At 42.2% G+C, this 17,670-nt stretch overlaps 2 protein-coding genes across 4 annotated transcripts in view; one reads left to right on the top strand and one right to left on the bottom strand.

Annotated features, from left to right (window-relative positions):
- The window catches only part of gtpbp3 (GTP binding protein 3, mitochondrial), a 54,667-nt gene extending 54,382 nt beyond the window's left edge, over positions 1 to 285 (bottom strand). For both annotated transcript variants that reach the window (XM_060941622.1, XM_060941623.1), the window contains exon 1: positions 64 to 285. In XM_060941622.1, coding sequence (XP_060797605.1) covers positions 64 to 116 — 53 coding nt within the window. In that variant the 5' untranslated portion in view covers positions 117 to 285. The remainder of the gene's footprint in view (positions 1 to 63) is intronic.
- A 6,288-nt stretch (positions 286 to 6,573) lies between these two features.
- ano8b (anoctamin 8b) overlaps positions 6,574 to 17,670 on the top strand; it is a 77,027-nt gene continuing 65,930 nt past the window's right edge. For both annotated transcript variants that reach the window (XM_060941621.1, XM_060941620.1), the window contains exon 1: positions 6,574 to 6,886. In XM_060941621.1, coding sequence (XP_060797604.1) covers positions 6,757 to 6,886 — 130 coding nt within the window. In that variant the 5' untranslated portion in view covers positions 6,574 to 6,756. The remainder of the gene's footprint in view (positions 6,887 to 17,670) is intronic.

Here is a 17,670-nt window from a genome sequence, read left to right as displayed (position 1 = left end):
TTTAAAATGCCATTGGACTTAATACAGTGCATACTATAAATCCAGTCGATTTATCTCACAAACCTCGTGACATTGTTAAAGAGAGCAATAATCCTCCAGCAGCCGGTAAGCGTCATAATAGTTTCTATTTTGCTCAGGATGCAATCTGGTTAAGATTACAATATAAGAATGTTACTGCAGTTACATTTAACATTGTGTCACTTGTCAGACTGATTTCCAACTCGAAATACATGTAGGAAAAACTACAAAAATAAAAATTAAAAAATAATCCTTCAACACATGCACTTTCCCCAATGAGGTCACTGTTATTTTGTTCTCCGTGAATTTCATTGGTCCGCGTCACCATGACGTAAATCTCTGTACGCATTTAATTGGCTATTCATGCCGTCAACCAAATTCAAATCCCGCCTCTGTGCGTCACCATAAAGTGTCCGTGTTGACACTGCAAATTTGCAGTGAAAAGACAGAAAGACCCGGATCTGTCCATATTTACATTTATGTGTTGAAGGATTATTATTATTATTATTATTATTATTATTATTATTATTTGCAGTGAAAAGACAGAAAGACCCGGATCTGTCCATATTTACATTTATGTGTTGAAGGATTATTATTATTATTATTATTATTATTATTATTATTATTATTATTATTTGCAGTGAAAAGACAGAAAGACCCGGATCTGTCCATATTTACATTTATGTGTTGAAGGATTATTATTATTATTATTATTATTATTATTATTATTATTATTTGCAGTGAAAAGACAGAAAGACCCGGATCTGTCCATATTTACATTTATGTGTTGAAGGATTATTATTATTATTATTATTATTATTATTATTATTATTATTATTATTTGCAGTGAAAAGACAGAAAGACCCGGATTTGTCCATATTTACATTTATGTGTTGAAGGATTATTATTATTATTATTATTATTATTATTATTTGCAGTGAAAAGACAGAAAGACCCGGATTTGTCCATATTTACATTTATGTGTTGAAGGATTATTATTATTATTATTATTATTATTATTATTATTTGCAGTGAAAAGACAGAAAGACCCGGATCTGTCCATATTTACATTTATGTGTTGAAGGATTATTATTATTATTATTATTATTATTATTATTATTATTTGCAGTGAAAAGACAGAAAGACCCGGATCTGTCCATATTTACATTTATGTGTTGAAGGATTATTATTATTATTATTATTATTATTATTATTATTTGCAGTGAAAAGACAGAAAGACCCGGATCTGTCCATATTTACATTTATGTGTTGAAGGATTATTATTATTATTATTATTATTATTATTATTATTATTATTTGCAGTGAAAAGACAGAAAGACCCGGATCTGTCCATATTTACATTTATGTGTTGAAGGATTATTATTATTATTATTATTATTATTATTATTATTTGCAGTGAAAAGACAGAAAGACCCGGATTTGTCCATATTTACATTTATGTGTTGAAGGATTATTATTATTATTATTATTATTATTATTATTATTTGCAGTGAAAAGACAGAAAGACCCGGATCTGTCCATATTTACATTTATGTGTTGAAGGATTATTATTATTATTATTATTATTATTATTATTATTTGCAGTGAAAAGACAGAAAGACCCGGATCTGTCCATATTTACATTTATGTGTTGAAGGATTATTATTATTATTATTATTATTATTATTATTATTATTATTTGCAGTGAAAAGACAGAAAGACCCGGATCTGTCCATATTTACATTTATGTGTTGAAGGATTATTATTATTATTATTATTATTATTATTATTTGCAGTGAAAAGACAGAAAGACCCAGATCTGTCCATATTTACATATGGACAGATCCGGGTCTTTCTGTCTTTTCACTGCAAATAATAATAATAATAATAATAATCCTTCAACACATGCACTTTCCCCAATGAGGTCACTGTTATTATTATTATTGAAGGATTATTATTATTTACATTTATGTAAATATGGACAGATGCGGGTCTTTCTGTCTTTTCTTTCGAAAAAACAAACAAGCAAGCCTACAAACTAGTATCTAGGGCTTTGCAAAGTCTCTTTTTGTCATGCTTAATAACCAGGGCATCCCAGAATAACTGTTGTTAACAATTCACAAATATTTTTATCTGGTGAATTCAGACTACACAAAGGTTATCTAATGACATTTGTGATTCCAGGACAAATTGTTTATTTTGTTGTTGTTACTTTGAAAATGCCCAATAAGCTAAAAAAAAAAAAAGCTTAAACTCGACCTGTACAGAATGAATGAATGAATGAATGAATGAATGAGACTAGATCAATTATTATATAATAACATCACATTTATTATCACCTGGGTTTGCTCTTGTTAATGTTCTGAGGACTTATTGCCAAAATAAAATATTATGAACAGCCTACAGGAAATAAGAGCCTCCACAAAGCACATGGGCAATAAAACACATGAACAATGAGCTGAGAGTAGAGCGAGATCCCAGAGCTCATTCAGCATGGTGCACCTCTCTGCAGAGGTGGTAAAACATGAGGATGGTGAGTAAGCAGAAATGATATGGCTCGTCTTCCTCTCAGCAGTGAAGGGAGGGTTGCTTAGTATCTACAGGGACAGAAATATGTATGGTCCTGTCTGTAGCAGTTTTGAGTACGATTTTACACAAACCTGCCTATTGCATGACTCTTGCCACATAAAGCTCCCTGTGTTATTTTAGTCTTACAGTAGTATTACACTGCATGTGCAGCCTCTCGCCATTTTGTGCTTCTGTCCAGCAGGTTAATATCTCTTTATTTTCTCCATAATATTCATCATTTTTAAGCGTGGCCCATGTTCTATAACTGATAGGAAAACTCTGCTCCCGGAGGACCTTAGACAACCTAAATCACATTCTAAATCACTGACAAAATCTTCATCTGGGAGGATTTTTTTTTTTTTTTAATGCTGATAAATAACTCATACAGCTCTTGATCATGTGCCACAGTCGAGCCACCATTTTACCGAATGCACCTGCTGAGAGAAATGAGTCACCCAAGTTTTAGCTATGAAATGATGCCAGTGCTTTCTGATTTGATAAGGAGGAGAAAAGAAGAAAGCACAACTTTATTCATCACACACTTGTGAAATTCCTCTCTGCATTTAACCCATCTGAAGCAGTGAACACACACACACACACAGAGTCATACTAACAGCACCCGGGGAGCAGTTGGGAGTTAGGTACCTCGCTCAAGGGCACCTCAGCCCAAGGCCATCCCATATTAACCTAACAGCATGTCTTTGGACTGTGGGGGAAACCCACGCAGATACCATACAAACTCCACATGGAAAGGCCCCTGCTGGCCTCGAACCCAGAACCTTCTTGCTGTGAGGTGACCATGCTAACCACTACACCACCGTGCCACCCACAAAGTCTGACAGTTTTGGCTTTGTGTGGACATTTTACTGGTCCCCAGAAGGAAAACTGCTTTTAATACCTGGTTGTGTCACTTTAGTACCTGGACCTTGTTTATCTTTTCAAATCAACGTCAACAGACCTAAATATTTCTATCAGCGTATCTAGAAGGTTTACTAGGCGATTAGATCAGTTCAGGGGAACTACCTTAAATGTACCCAAGGCTAACTTTTCAGACCAGTTTTTATATTCGGGGCCCTAGAATCTGGAACATTTTACCCATGCACTTAAGGAATAGGAATCAATCACTTTCACAGTTTAAGAAGGACCTCTTTTCATATTATAGTAATTTAACTAGGCTTTATTTCGACATCGACAGACCACAGACTTTTAAATCTGTGTGTGTGTATGTGAAATTTCATACATGGCGGCCAATCTCCACCCTTGGCACCAGCTTGTGCTACTCCCGGGCTGTTTATACCTTTTTGTCCAACTTGTATTATCCATCCATCCATCCATCCATCCATCCATTGTCTGTAGCAGCTTATCCTGTTCTACAGGGTCACAGGCAAGCTGGAGCCTATCCCAGCTGACTATGGGCGAGAGGTGGGGTACACTCTGGACAAGTCGCCAGATCATCGCTGACACATAGAGACAAACAACCATTCACACACACCTACGGTCAATTTAGAGTCACCAGTTAACCTAACCTGCATGTCTTTGGACTGTGGGGGAAACCGGAGCACCCAGAGGAAACCCACGCAGACACGAGGAGAACATGCAAACTCCACACAGAAAGGCCTTTGCCGGCTGCTGGGCTCGAACCCAGGACCTTCTTGCTGTGAGGCGACACCACCGTGCTACCCAACTTGTATTATGTATTATTTCCATCCATCCATCCATCCAACCATTATCTGTAGCCGCTTATCCTGTTCTACAGGGTCGCAGGCAAACTGGAGCCTATCCCAGCTGACTATGGGCAAGAGGTGGGGTACACCCTGGACAAGTCGCCAGATCATCGCTGCCACATAGAGACAAACAACCATTCACTCACACACACCTACGGTCAATTTAGAGCCACCATTTAACCTAACCTGCATGTCTTTGGACTGTGGGGTAAACCAGAGCACCTGGAAGAAACCCACACAGAGAACATGTAAACTCCACACAGGCCACTGGGCTCGAACCCAGGACCTTCTTGCCATGAGGCGGCAGTGCTAACCACTACACCACCGTTGATTTATTTATTTTACTACTTAATTTTGTAATTTTGTAGGACCTCAGGTATTGGAGCTTATTGTTCTGTTGAGGACTCCCTGAAGTTTATAAATAATCTCATCTCAAAAATAGTAATAATAGTAGTAGTGGGGTGGCACGGTGGTGTAGTGGTTAGCACTGTCGCCTCACAGCAAGAAGGTCCTGGTTCGAGCCCCGTGACCGTCGAGGGCCTTTCTGTGCGGAGTTTGCATGATGTCCACGTGGGTTTCCTCTGGGTGCTCTGGTTTCCCCCATAGTCCAAAGACATGCAGGTTAGGTTAACTGGTGACTCTAAATTGACCGTAGGTGTGAATGTGAGTGCGAATGGTTGTCTGTGTCTATGTGTCAGCCCTGTGATGACCTGGCGACTTGTCCACCCCGCCTTTCGCCCGTAGTCAGCTGGGATAGGCTCCTGTGACCCTGTAGAACAGGATAAAGCGGCTGAGATGAGATAGCTGTTGTTTGCTTGTTTACGGGTTGTTTTACAATCAGGGTACAAAGTTTGTGTCACAGGAGTCCAAAATTCAAATTGATTCAAACTGGTTCTTGTACCGGTTTTTAAGTGAAGGACAAGTTAAAGAACAGATTTCAGGTAATTTTTTGACATGCGTGTATGGTAGTTTTGTGTAATCTGCTATAAGATAAAGAAGATTAAGTGTAGCTTTAAGCAGGGCTGGGAGAAACAAATGAAGTGATTCTCGGAGAGGACTTTTTTTTTTTGACAATTCAGAATCCACTGCTTCCATAGTGCTTTTAAATATATGGCTGTAAGCTTTGTGTTAGTTGTCTCTAATATTTATGTCCCAATATCTTGACCACATTTTTATATTGAAAAATTAGCTGTCTCGGAGAGGACATTTTTTTTTTTTTTGACACAATTACATACTGGGGCGGCATGGTGGTGTAGTGGTTAGCGCTGTCGCCTCACAGCAAGAAGGTCCTGGGTTCGAGCCCCGGGGCCGGCGAGGGCCTTTCTGTGCGGAGTTTGCATGTTCTCCCCGTGTCCGCGTGGGTTTCCTCCGGGTGCTCCGGTTTCCCCCACAGTCCAAAGACATGCAGGTTAGGTTAACTGGTGACTCTAAATTGACTGTAGGTGTGAATGTGAGTGTGAATGGTTGTCTGTGTCTATGTGTCAGCCCTGTGATGACCTGGCGACTTGTCCAGGGTGTACCCCGCCTTTCGCCCGTAGTCAGCTGGGATAGGCTCCAGCTTGCCTGTGACCCTGTAGAAGGATAAAGCGGCTACAGATAATGAGATGAGATGAGATGAATTACATACTGATTTAATCAAAATAGTCCGAACACTTACTGGCATTCAACATTAAAACTTAACTATGTTTCCAATGATATGGAACCAAATATGTGTTTTATGGTATAAAGAATGATGTAAGTGCATCCCTTTTGGAGCTACCTGTGGTCAAAAAAGCACTTTTTCTAAATGACACGAGTAATTTTGCTAAATATGACATATATTGCCATACATTCACCAAAAATAACGTTATCACCAATTTTTTTTTTTTTTTTGCATGGTAAATAGAGCTATCACAGGGCTACAATAAACAACCAAGTTTATTTAGTCAAGCCTTTTGATATTGAAGATAATAAGTGTTAAATGTGATTTTTAGCTTGCGCACCCTGATTGTAAAACAACCCTTAAAAGCAGAAAACTTTATCCTTTGGGCTGGTGAGGTTAGGGTGTGGTGTGGGCGTACAATGAATTATGTGCATTAGTAATTATATGAATGGAAGGTCCTGAAAAGGATAGAACGCCAAGTGTGTGTGTGTGAGTGTGTGAGAGAGAGAGAGAGAGAGAGAGAGAAGGGTTGTGTCACTTCTCTCCTTTGTCCCTCCTCTATAGTAAAGCCTGTGCTCATGAGAAAGCGGCGGATGTGCACTCAGTAGCCCATACAAAGCAGGATGACCCACAAGCGTCTCTTCTCGCTCCTTTTCATTTAACCCCCGTGAACCGAACCGAACCGAACCGGCACTCACTGCATGCTCCTACAGCCGAAGACACTGCATCCCCTCCCCTTTGCTGTGGAATAATAAAAGCCCCAGCAGTGAGTGAGTGAGTGAGTGAGTCCCCGGTTTAAGCAGCATGCCCGACGCTGCGTCCGCCACTACCGGCGCCGATCCAGACGGCTCGCGCCACCGCCACCGCGCGCACGGAGACGCAGAAAAGCCGGAGCAAAGCGCCTCGTGCCAGTCCGCGTCTTCCGGCGTTCTGGGTGAGTTTTTATTTGATTTTATTTGCTTTGAACGAAGGAGAGGAACAAACTTGAATGGAGGCGAAGGCGAGAGAGAGAGAGACCCGGGACAGGTGGATGTGACACGCCACGGGGATGCGATCAATACCATCCGGAGCAACGCGCTTTGGGCTTTTTGTCTCTGTGTGTGTGTGTGTGTGATTGAGAATGAAACGACTGCAGGCGGCTCGGGCCTGGAAGGTCATACGCTGTAGTATTGTATGTCAACGTTACGCTAAATTCAGCGTTATGACAAAGAAGAGGAGGCAGCTTTCCGTCCAGGGGCCATGAGAGGAGGAGGAGGAGGAGGAGGACACACACATTCCGTACTGAGAGATTTTGCTGGCTTCCTGTGAGGCGTTTGTGCTCTTTCTGTAGTCCGGCTTTGTGCTTTTACTCTTCTGTTGCTGTGCAAATATGCAGCCACATGCAGGAGGAGGATGAGGATGCTCTTGTTTCTTTGGTGTGTCTGTGGCAACAGCTACCTGGTGTGACGTCACACCCGGGTCTGTTTTTCAGCCTTCAGCACTATACGTGCCTATGAATAGTCTGTCCGTCCGTGTGTGTGGCTTTGAAACGTGTTACTTCAGCGCTTTTTGTTTTATCCTCTTTTCAGGCCCTGATCCTGCACCCTTTACAATGCGGCGCGGTGTGATGCAGTCAGTTATAAGACATATGTATGTGTAGCCTGTGTAGAGTTTATTGAAGGTACCGTATGCAGCACAGTGTGAGATCAGGTTAAGCTATACATTATACACACTGGACAGGACAATCAGTTTCTCCATATTAAAGGGCCCATAAGGAACTTTGACTGTATTTAATGTCATTGTTTTTGTCCCGGGTGGCATGGTGGTGTAGTGGTTAGCACTGTTGCCTCACAGCAAGAAGGTCCTGGGTTCGAGCATAGTGGTCAACAAGGGCCTTTCTGTGTGGTGTTTGCATGTTCTGTGTGGGTTTCCTCCGGGTACTCTGGTTTCCCCCACAGTCCAAGTCATAAATATGTGTAGCTTATATATAGTTTATTGAAGGTACCGTATGCAGCACAGTGTGAGATCAGGTTAAGCTATACATTATACACACTGGACAGGACAATCAGTTTCTCCATATTAAAGGGCCCATAAGGAACTTTGACTGTATTTAATGTCATTGTTTCGTCCTGGGCAGCACGGTGGTGTAGTGGTTAGCACTGTCGCCTCACAGCAAGATGGTCCTGGGATCGAGCAGAGCGGCCAACAAGGGCCTTGCTGTATGGCGTTTGCATGTTCTGCATGGGTTTCCTCCGGGTACTCTGGTTTCCCCCACAGTCCAAGTCATAAATATGTGTAGCTTATACATAATTTATTGAAGGTACCGTATGCAGCACAGTGTGACATCAGGTTAAGCTATACATTATACACACTGGACAGGACAATCAGTTTCTCCATATTAAAGGGCCCATAAGGAACTTTGACTGTATTTAATGTCATTGTTTTTGTCCCGGGTGGCATGGTGGTGTAGTGGTTAGCACTGTTGCCTCACAGCAAGAAGGTCCTGGGTTCGAGCATAGTGGTCAACAAGGGCCTTTCTGTGTGGTGTTTGCATGTTCTGTGTGGGTTTCCTCCGGGTACTCTGGTTTCCCCCACAGTCCAAGTCATAAATATGTGTAGCTTATATATAGTTTATTGAAGGTACCGTATGCAGCACAGTGTGAGATCAGGTTAAGCTATACATTATACACACTGGACAGGACAATCAGTTTCTCCATATTAAAGGGCCCATAAGGAACTTTGACTGTATTTAATGTCATTGTTTCGTCCTGGGCAGCACGGTGGTGTAGTGGTTAGCACTGTCGCCTCACAGCAAGATGGTCCTGGGATCGAGCAGAGCGGCCAACAAGGGCCTTGCTGTATGGCGTTTGCATGTTCTGCATGGGTTTCCTCCGGGTACTCTGGTTTCCCCCACAGTCCAAGTCATAAATATGTGTAGCTTATACATAATTTATTGAAGGTACCGTATGCAGCACAGTGTGACATCAGGTTAAGCTATACATTATACACACTGGACAGGACAATCAGTTTCTCCATATTAAAGGGCCCATAAGGAACTTTGACTGTATTTAATGTCATTGTTTTTGTCCTGGGTGGCACGGTGGTGTAGTGGTTAGCACTGTTGCTTTGCAGCTAGAAAGTCCTGGGTTCGAGCATAGTGGTCAACAAGGGCCTTTCTGTGTGGTGTTTGCATGTTCTGTGTGGGTTTCCTCCGGGTACTCTGGTTTCCCCCACAGTCCAAGTCATAAATATGTAAATTTATTGAAGGTACCGTATGCAGCACAGTGTGAGATCAGGTTAAGCTATACATTATACACACTGGACAGGACAATCAGTTTCTCCATATTAAAGGGCCCATAAGGAACTTTGACTGTATTTAATGTCATTGTTTTTGTCCTAGGTGGCATGGTGGTGTAGTGGTTAGCACTGTTGCCTTGCAGCAAGAAGGTCCTGGGTTCGAGCAGATTGCCCGACAAGGGCCTTTCTGTATGGCGTTTGCATGTTCTGCATGGGTTTCCTCCGGGTACTCTGGTTTCCCCCACAGTCCAAGTCATAAATATGTGTAGCTTATACATAGTTTATTGACGGTACCGTATGCAGCACAGTGTGAGATCAGGTTAAGCTATACATTATACACACTGGACAGGACAATCAGTTTCTCCATATTAAAGGGCCCATAAGGAACTTTGACTGTATTTAATGTCATTGTTTTCGTCCTGGGTGACACGGTGGTGTAGTGGTTAGTACTGTCGCCTCACAGCAAGATGGTCCTGAGTTCAAGCCCAGCGGCCGCCGGGGGCCTTTCTTTGTGGAGTTTGCATGTTCTCCCCGTGTCTGTGTGGGTTTCCTCCGGGTGCTCTGGTTTCCCCCAAACGCATGAAGGTTAGGCTAATTGGTGGCTCTAAATTGACCATAGGTGTGAATGGTTGTCTGTGTCTATGTGTCGGCCCTGCGATGACCTGGTGACTTGTCCAGGGTGTACCCCGCCTCTCGCCCATAGTCATCTAGGATAGGCTCCAGCTTGCCTGCGACCCTGTAGAACATGAATAGCGGCTACAGATAATGGATGGATGTTTTTGTCCTTGTGGAATGTAATCACCTTCTTAGGGAAACCCATTTCCACAACTTGAAAAAATAAAGTTACATAGTTTGTCATAATAATGAGACTCATCTCATTATCTCTAGCCGCTTTATCCTGTTCTACAGGGTCGCAGGCAAGCTGGAGCCTATCCCAGCTGACTACGGGTGAAAGGCGGGGTACACCCTGGACAAGTCGCCAGGTCATCACAGGGCTGACACATAGACACAGACAACCATTCACACTCACATTCACACCTACGGTCAATTTAGAGCCACCAGTTAACCTAACCTGCATGTCTTTGGACTGTGGGGGAAACTGGAGCACCTGGAGGAAACCCACACGGACACGGGGAGAACATGCAAACTCCACACAGAAAGGCCTTCGCCGGTCCCAGGGCTCGAACCCGGACCTTCTTGCTGTGAGGCATCAGCGCTAACCACTACACCACCGTGCCGCCCCATAATAATGAGACTGTATCTCATAATTGAGATACTATGTCAGGATTATGACTTATTATGTAACAAGAGTGCTCTGAGAGCACCATATCCCCTGCTGGTAGCTACGCCATAACTCTGGTAAAATGCGACTGAATTGAACGAAATTGAAGTATGCGTATTACCAACATACCGTATAACAAAGAACCCTGCAAAGTTTCGTGAAATTCCTCCAAAATTTATGAGAGGAGTTGATTTCAGAAGGTGAGTACCCTTCCCAGAATGGTTAGACGGACATCGCTGAAACATAATCCTCCTACGGGCCTTTCGGCCAGCAGGGGATAATAATAATGACTTACTAATTTGCAATAATGGGAACATTTTCTTAGAATTATTACTCAATATCTCATTATTATGAGATAGTAAGTCATTATGAGAACATAAGTCATAATTCCGAGATAGTAGGTCATAAGTCATTATTATGGCCTTCTTATTATTATTATCCATCCGTCCATCCATTATGTGTAGCCTCATATCCTGTTCTACAGGGTCGCAGGCAAGCTGGAGCCTATCCCAGCTGACTACGGGCGAAAGGCGGGGTACACCCTGGACAAGTCGCCAGGTCATCACAGGGCTGACACATAGACACAGACAACCATTCACACTCACATTCACACCTACGCTCAATTTAGAGTCACCAGTTAACCTAACCTGCATGTCTTTGGACTGTGGGGGAAACCGGAGCACCCGGAGGAAACCCACACGGACACGGGGAGAACATGCAAACTCCACACAGAAAGGCCCTCGCCGGCCACAAGGCTCGAACCCAGGACCTTCTTGCTGTGAGGCGACAGTGCTAACCACTACACCACCGTGCCGCCCCCATTATTATTATGATGGGAGAAACAGGCTTCCATACCTTCCATTACCACTACAGTGTGAGTTTAGTTAGGCTTTTGATATAACAGTGGCGTGGTCTGTGTCAACAACTGGTGTTGGATAAACTGTCAAAGTACACAGTAGTTTCCTTGGCATTACAGCAATAAACCAGGATTTAAAATGTTGTCCTACTCACCCGTACCTTGAGAAATGGTTTTCAGAAAGGCATGAGCTACATGCATTATATTTTCAAAAGTGTACACCACATTTATTTATTTGTTCGCTTATTGTGTTCAGACCAATATTAATTTCCAATTAAATATTTCTAATTAAATAATTAAATTTCTAATTCATATAGAGCCACTTCAACTCACAACATCTCATCTCATCTCATCTCATTATCTCTAGCCGCTTCTTAAAAAAAAAAAAGGTTTAATCTGAAACCTCTAAGCATTCTTTAGTTTGTCTGTGTAGGCTATTGAAACCCTTAAAGCTTCTGTGTGGTCCTACAACAGCAGCTTTTCCTTCTTTTAGGAAGCCAAGAACTCCTCAGGACCTTTTTTTTTTAAGTTTGTTTCGCCTATTGCAGCCGTGCCTAAAAAGCAGGGACAGGAAATGTGTAAATCTTGTGCAATGGCTTATTCACAGCCTTTATGTTGACTGGTGTTCCTGGATTTAAGTACTAAAGACAGTGTCTCCACATACCATTTTAAACAAGCAGAATTAATTTATTCATTCATAAACCTATAACATGTAAAGTTACCAGGAAGTTGTCCTGGGTCTGTGCTGAGTCAGAGTTTGGGACAAGAATATCCATCCATCCATTATCTGTAGCCGCTTATGCTGTTCTACAGGGTCGCAGGCAAGCTGGAGCCTATCCCAGCTGACTATGTGCGAGAGGCGGGGTACACCCTGGACAAGTCGCCAGGTTATCGCAGGGCTGACACAGAGACAAACAACCATTCACACTCACGGTCAATTTAGAGCCACCAATTAGCCTAACCTGCATGTCTTTGGGGGAAACCGGAGCAAACCCACGCGGACAACATGCAAACTCTGCACAGAAAGGCCCTCGCCGGGCACGGGGCTCGAACCAAGGACCTTCTTGCTGTGAGGTGACAGCGCTAACCACTGTGCCGCCCGGGTACAAGAACTTCATGTAGAAAATAGGCATGTTTGCTTTAAAGTCATGTGTCCATGAAGTCAGCAAAGAGCAGCAGACAGTTTTCCCTCACGGCTATTTGAAACGATCACTAAAGAGGTAATCAGAATCTAAAAAACAAAACATCAACATTCCAATTTCGAGAAAACATTGAAAATGAAACTGCATATGCCATATTACTTTTCTTTATGTTAAACTTCTGTTATAATAATTTTCTCATCTTCATGTGCTTATGTAAACCCAGTGTTCCCGTTTGTAGGTGTAGAATATAAATGTGCCTTCACTCACTGAATCTAATTTTTCTTTGTCTCAGCAATGTGAAATCATTACACCATATTTTTCTCTGTCTTCCATTTCCTATTTAGGACTTCTGTATAAAGCAATAATTCAGAACGTGTTGATAGATGTAGGTGTTGTGCTGTTATCAAATTAGCTTGGATTCACTGAGATTCTTCTTCCTTTTTTACATATTTGCCTTGCTTATGAGACGCTGTGTCCGTTTCCAGTTGATGTTCTGTCATTCATATTCAGCACCTGTTATTTGTATAGCTTGGTTTTCTAAAACTTAAAGGAACAGTCCACCGTACTTCCATAATGAAATATGCTCTTATCTGAATTGAGACGAGCTGCTCCGTACCTCTCCGAGCTTTGCGCGACCTCCCAGTCAGTCAGACGCAGTCAGACGCGCTGTCACTCCTGTTAGCAATGTAGCTAGGCTCAGTATGGCCAATGGTATTTTTTGGGGCTGTAGTTAGATGCGACCAAACTCTTCCGCGTTTTTCCTGTTTACATAGGTTTATATGACCAGTGATATGAAACAAGTTCAGTTACACAAATTGAAACGTAGCGATTTTCTATGCTACGGAAAGTCCGCACTATAATGACAGGCGTACTAACACCTTCTGCGCGCTTCGGCAGCACATTGATATCTGAGCTTCGTATCAATGCGCTGTCGAAGCCCGCAGAAGGTGTTAGTACGCCTGTCATTATAGTGCGGACTTTCCATAGCATAGAAAATCGCTACGTTTCAATTTGTGTAACTGAACTTTATTTCATGTCACTGGTCATATAAACCTATGTAAACAGGAAAAACGCGGAAGAGTTTGGTCGCATCTAACTACAGCCCCAAAAAATACCATTGGCCATACTGAGCCTAGCTACATTGCTAACAGGAGTGACAGCGCGTCTGACTGACTGGGAGGTCGCACAAAGCTCGGAGAGGTACAGATCAGCTCGTCTCAATTCAGATAAGAGCATAATTCATTATGGAAGTACGGTGGACTGTTCCTTTAAGACTGAAAACCATTTCGATAGAGACTCCTCAATGCAGTTGAGTCAAAGAGCAGACTTTGTGCCTGGAAAACTTGTGTACACGCTTCTTACACTGTCGCACCGACATACTGTAACTTTAGGTTATTTACTGTACTTATTATATCATATTTGTTTTCAAAATTCTCTTGATTTAAATATATCCATGGCTGAGTTGGCAAGGAGTTACGAGTCTTTATGGTCTTAAAAAGGCAGATTTAATCCTCTGCCAAATAGCTTTTTTTATAACCTTTAAGCTGACATATATTCCTGGAAATTAAAGAATGAGCTAAATGTCTAGACCTTTAAGAGTAGAATAAAAATCATAGTTGTAAAGATGACGTTTTTTAAGCTTTGTCAAATTTCAGCACATTTTTGTTGTTAACCGTTTCACTGCCTAGATGATAGTTATCAGGCTAGATATGTCAAGCATTTACGGTAGAGAAAGTGTGCTGAAACACTTTCTATCCTCATCTCTCTTGGTACTACGCTCAAGGTCATATATGAAGCACAATTACACCAGCTCCTAGTATTTGACACCATTTAGGTAGAACTAAGTGAGAGGACACTGGCGCAAATGAAAATGTTAAAGAAACAGGAGCCAGTGAGTTTTTTCCCTCCCACCAAAAATGGTATGTAATTATGCAATTACGACACCTGCCTTAATTGCCCTTTTCTGACAGGGAAGCAAATACAGAGCCTTTATTTTTTCTGGTAAATCCATTACAAACAAAAGTGTAACAAGGTTGAACTTTTCAGCGTATAAACAAGTGGATCATACCTGATCCACTTGTTTTCTGAGCAAATTTAATTTGTTTCAGTGTCATACACGATAATAAGCTGTCAGTTACATCAGTGATATTATGACTTAGGCCTATTCCAATTTGTAATGCCACTCGGTGCGGCAGAAAAATGTTCACCCTATCGTGACACAGCCATCCATGGTTGGGAACCAAGGGAGCAAATTTGGTTGTGCTGTCTGGCTGGGATGGATGGCATAGGCTCTCTCTCCCCTGTCAATCATCGTGACACTAGCCAGTCGTGGGCATATGAGTGTTCATGTATGAGGAAGAGGGCAGATAGCATTTTCCCCTGAGTGGGTTGCGCTGCCCTGTGACGCAGCATGAGGAGCAGTTTAAAAAGATGTGTTTGGCTAGCTTTATGTGTCTCAGATGAAGTATGTGTTAGCCTTCACGTAGCCTCCCAGATGATCAAGGAGAGCTGGCTGGTGGTCGAGAATTGGCAGGTGACCAAATTGGCGGAGAAAATTATCTTTGAACGATGAAATTCTCTCTGGCTATTTCTGCCATTTGAAGAACATAAAGTTTTGACCTGTAACAAGATCAAAAAAAGCACATGCGGCTTTTTGACTTAAAATTTTTTTCACATATTTTAATTACTATTTTGTTATAAAACCTCTCACATTGATTCACTGGTAGGTAAATAGCTACTTATTCACATTAATCAAATAAAACAGATAATTCATGTCTTACGTGAAAATACACTCTCATACCCCTTTTCCACCAAATCAGTTCCAGGGCTGGTTCGGGGCTGGTGCTGGTTCACAACTCGTTCAACTTGCGAGCCAGTTGAGAACCAGTTTGCTTTTCCATAGCTCACGGTGCTAAGGGGAGCCACGTCATTACGTCATTGTATACGTCAGTTACGTTGCTGTATACATCAGTTACATCGCTGTATACGTCAGTTACGTCGCTACGTTTGCATAAACCTTGGCACGAATATCGAAGCAAAAACAACACGGAAGAAGCAGCAGCAGCAACAACAACAATAATAATAATAATGGATGACTTCGCATTTGTACAGCTGCTGCTTCTCGTCACTTAAAAATGGCGATCTTTCGCGGTCTCGTTATTGTTGTTGGTCTTAACAACTCCGCCCCCCGCTGACGTAAGCGGTTCTTTCCTCTGGCCCAGCAGAGAGTTGGTGCTAGCCTGGAACCGTTTTTTTCTGGCCCCAGAGCCAGTTCTTTGTCAGTGGAAACAGAAAACCTGGTTCCAAACTAAGCACTGGCCCCGAACCAGCCCTGGAACTGCTTTGGTGGAAAAGGGGCATCAGAAAACAAAGTACATCATTATACCTTTAGGGGTACAATGGTTTGTCACTGGGGCAGTGCCCTCTAGGTACTTATTTGTACCACATATATGTACCTTTTTGACCCTAAAAAGGTACACGCAGTTACCTCAAAGACCAATAATTAGCCGTAGGGGGTACATTAGTGTAGATTGTACCTTATGGGACAGAAATGGACTCCTACTGTACCCCTGTTTCTGACAGTGTATGGTAAAACATTTGTTGTTGGTTCTTATCAATGAAAAGCAAGGAACCGAAAAAAAAACAATATTACAAATGTTATTGGCATAAAAGTTTCAAAAGAAAGCCACTGTCACTTCCTGAGTACTGTTCCTGATCGTCCTCCATGCAGTGTATTTTTCATAGTTTCCTGCCATTCATATATTAAAACCTGTGTTCATAGAGTCAGGCTCACTTTCTCATTTATAATTTAAGCACACACTCACAAAGCTGTATTCAGCCTCTTGGAAACCGAGGAACTGCAATTCAGAGAACGTCATATTGAATTTTAATGAGGCTCACATGCTTAACTTGTGGTTGTGTATTATATAGTACCGTGTATGAGCAATGTTACAATTTATTCCTGCTGCGTATCCGTATGTTTTGGTCTTAAGAGCGTAATGTGTGTAAAATTGGTGTACACAAACCAGAGGAACTCATAGTGGGTCAGCAAGTTTTTACCCTTTTCTTTGAAGGATAAAGTCTTTCTGAGAAGGTCATTTGGTGAATATTGAATAAGCCCTCACCTTTCTGCTTTTTGAACAAAATTTCCAGCTCCAGCTGGCCAAACCACTGAGCCACTCTGGCTGCCCGCAAGCCTGTTCTTGGAGAATTAGCTCTTCACGCTCACCTGTCATTTCAGTTCTTTTTCTACATAACACAAAAGACTTCCTCTCTACAGTGTAATAGATGTCAAGTGCATTTGTTTTATGATTTTAACTGGATTTTAACACTTGGCTGTGTTCCAAAACACACCTATAAGGCAGCTTTCGTTGAATGTGTGGCTGAAATGAGCAAATGCGTGTTGAATACAAATACAGTGGCAGAAGGCCCTCCATAAGTGGTACATGGGTTTAAATGAGTTGACCATGTAGTGCCTGAAGCCATGACTGCTCTAGATTTTATATTTAGGTGGGGTTTTTTTTTTGTTTGTTTCTTTTCAAATTGAAGGGAGGCAACAGATACTCAAATGCAAACAGTGCAGAAGCTAAACGATGGTATGCCCCTTTTCACCGATCCCTGTATGTCCAACGTTCTTCAGACAAAGCTAAAAAAAAACAACTTTATCATTTCGAAATAATTTCATCCGTCTATCTCACAGCAGCTGCTGTAGCTTGCAATTTCCTATGTGCCATCTGTTATTTATTTTATTATATTGTGTCTTGTTGATGCAGTAGCCATCAGGTTTTATAAAGTTCTCATCTCATTATCTGTAGCCGCTTTATCCTGTTCTACAGGGTCGCAGGCAAGCTGGAGCCTATCCCAGCTGACTACGGGCGAAAGGCGGGGTACACCCTGGACAAGTCACCAGGTCATCACAGGGCTGACACATAGACACAGACAACCATTCACATTCACACCTACGGTCAATTTAGAGTCACCAGTTAACCTAACCTGCATGTCTTTGGACTGTGGGGGAAACCGGAGCACCCGGAGGAAACCCACGCGGACACGGGGAGAACATGCAAACTCCACACAGAAAGGCCCTCGCCGGCCACGGGGCTCGAACCCGGACCTTCTTGCTGTGAGGCGACAGCGCTAACCACTACACCACCGTGCCGCCC

Source organism: Neoarius graeffei, chromosome 15 (genome assembly GCF_027579695.1).
Source record: "Neoarius graeffei isolate fNeoGra1 chromosome 15, fNeoGra1.pri, whole genome shotgun sequence".
NCBI lineage: Eukaryota > Metazoa > Chordata > Actinopteri > Siluriformes > Ariidae > Neoarius > Neoarius graeffei.
This window is presented reverse-complemented; position numbering and strand designations above follow the sequence as displayed.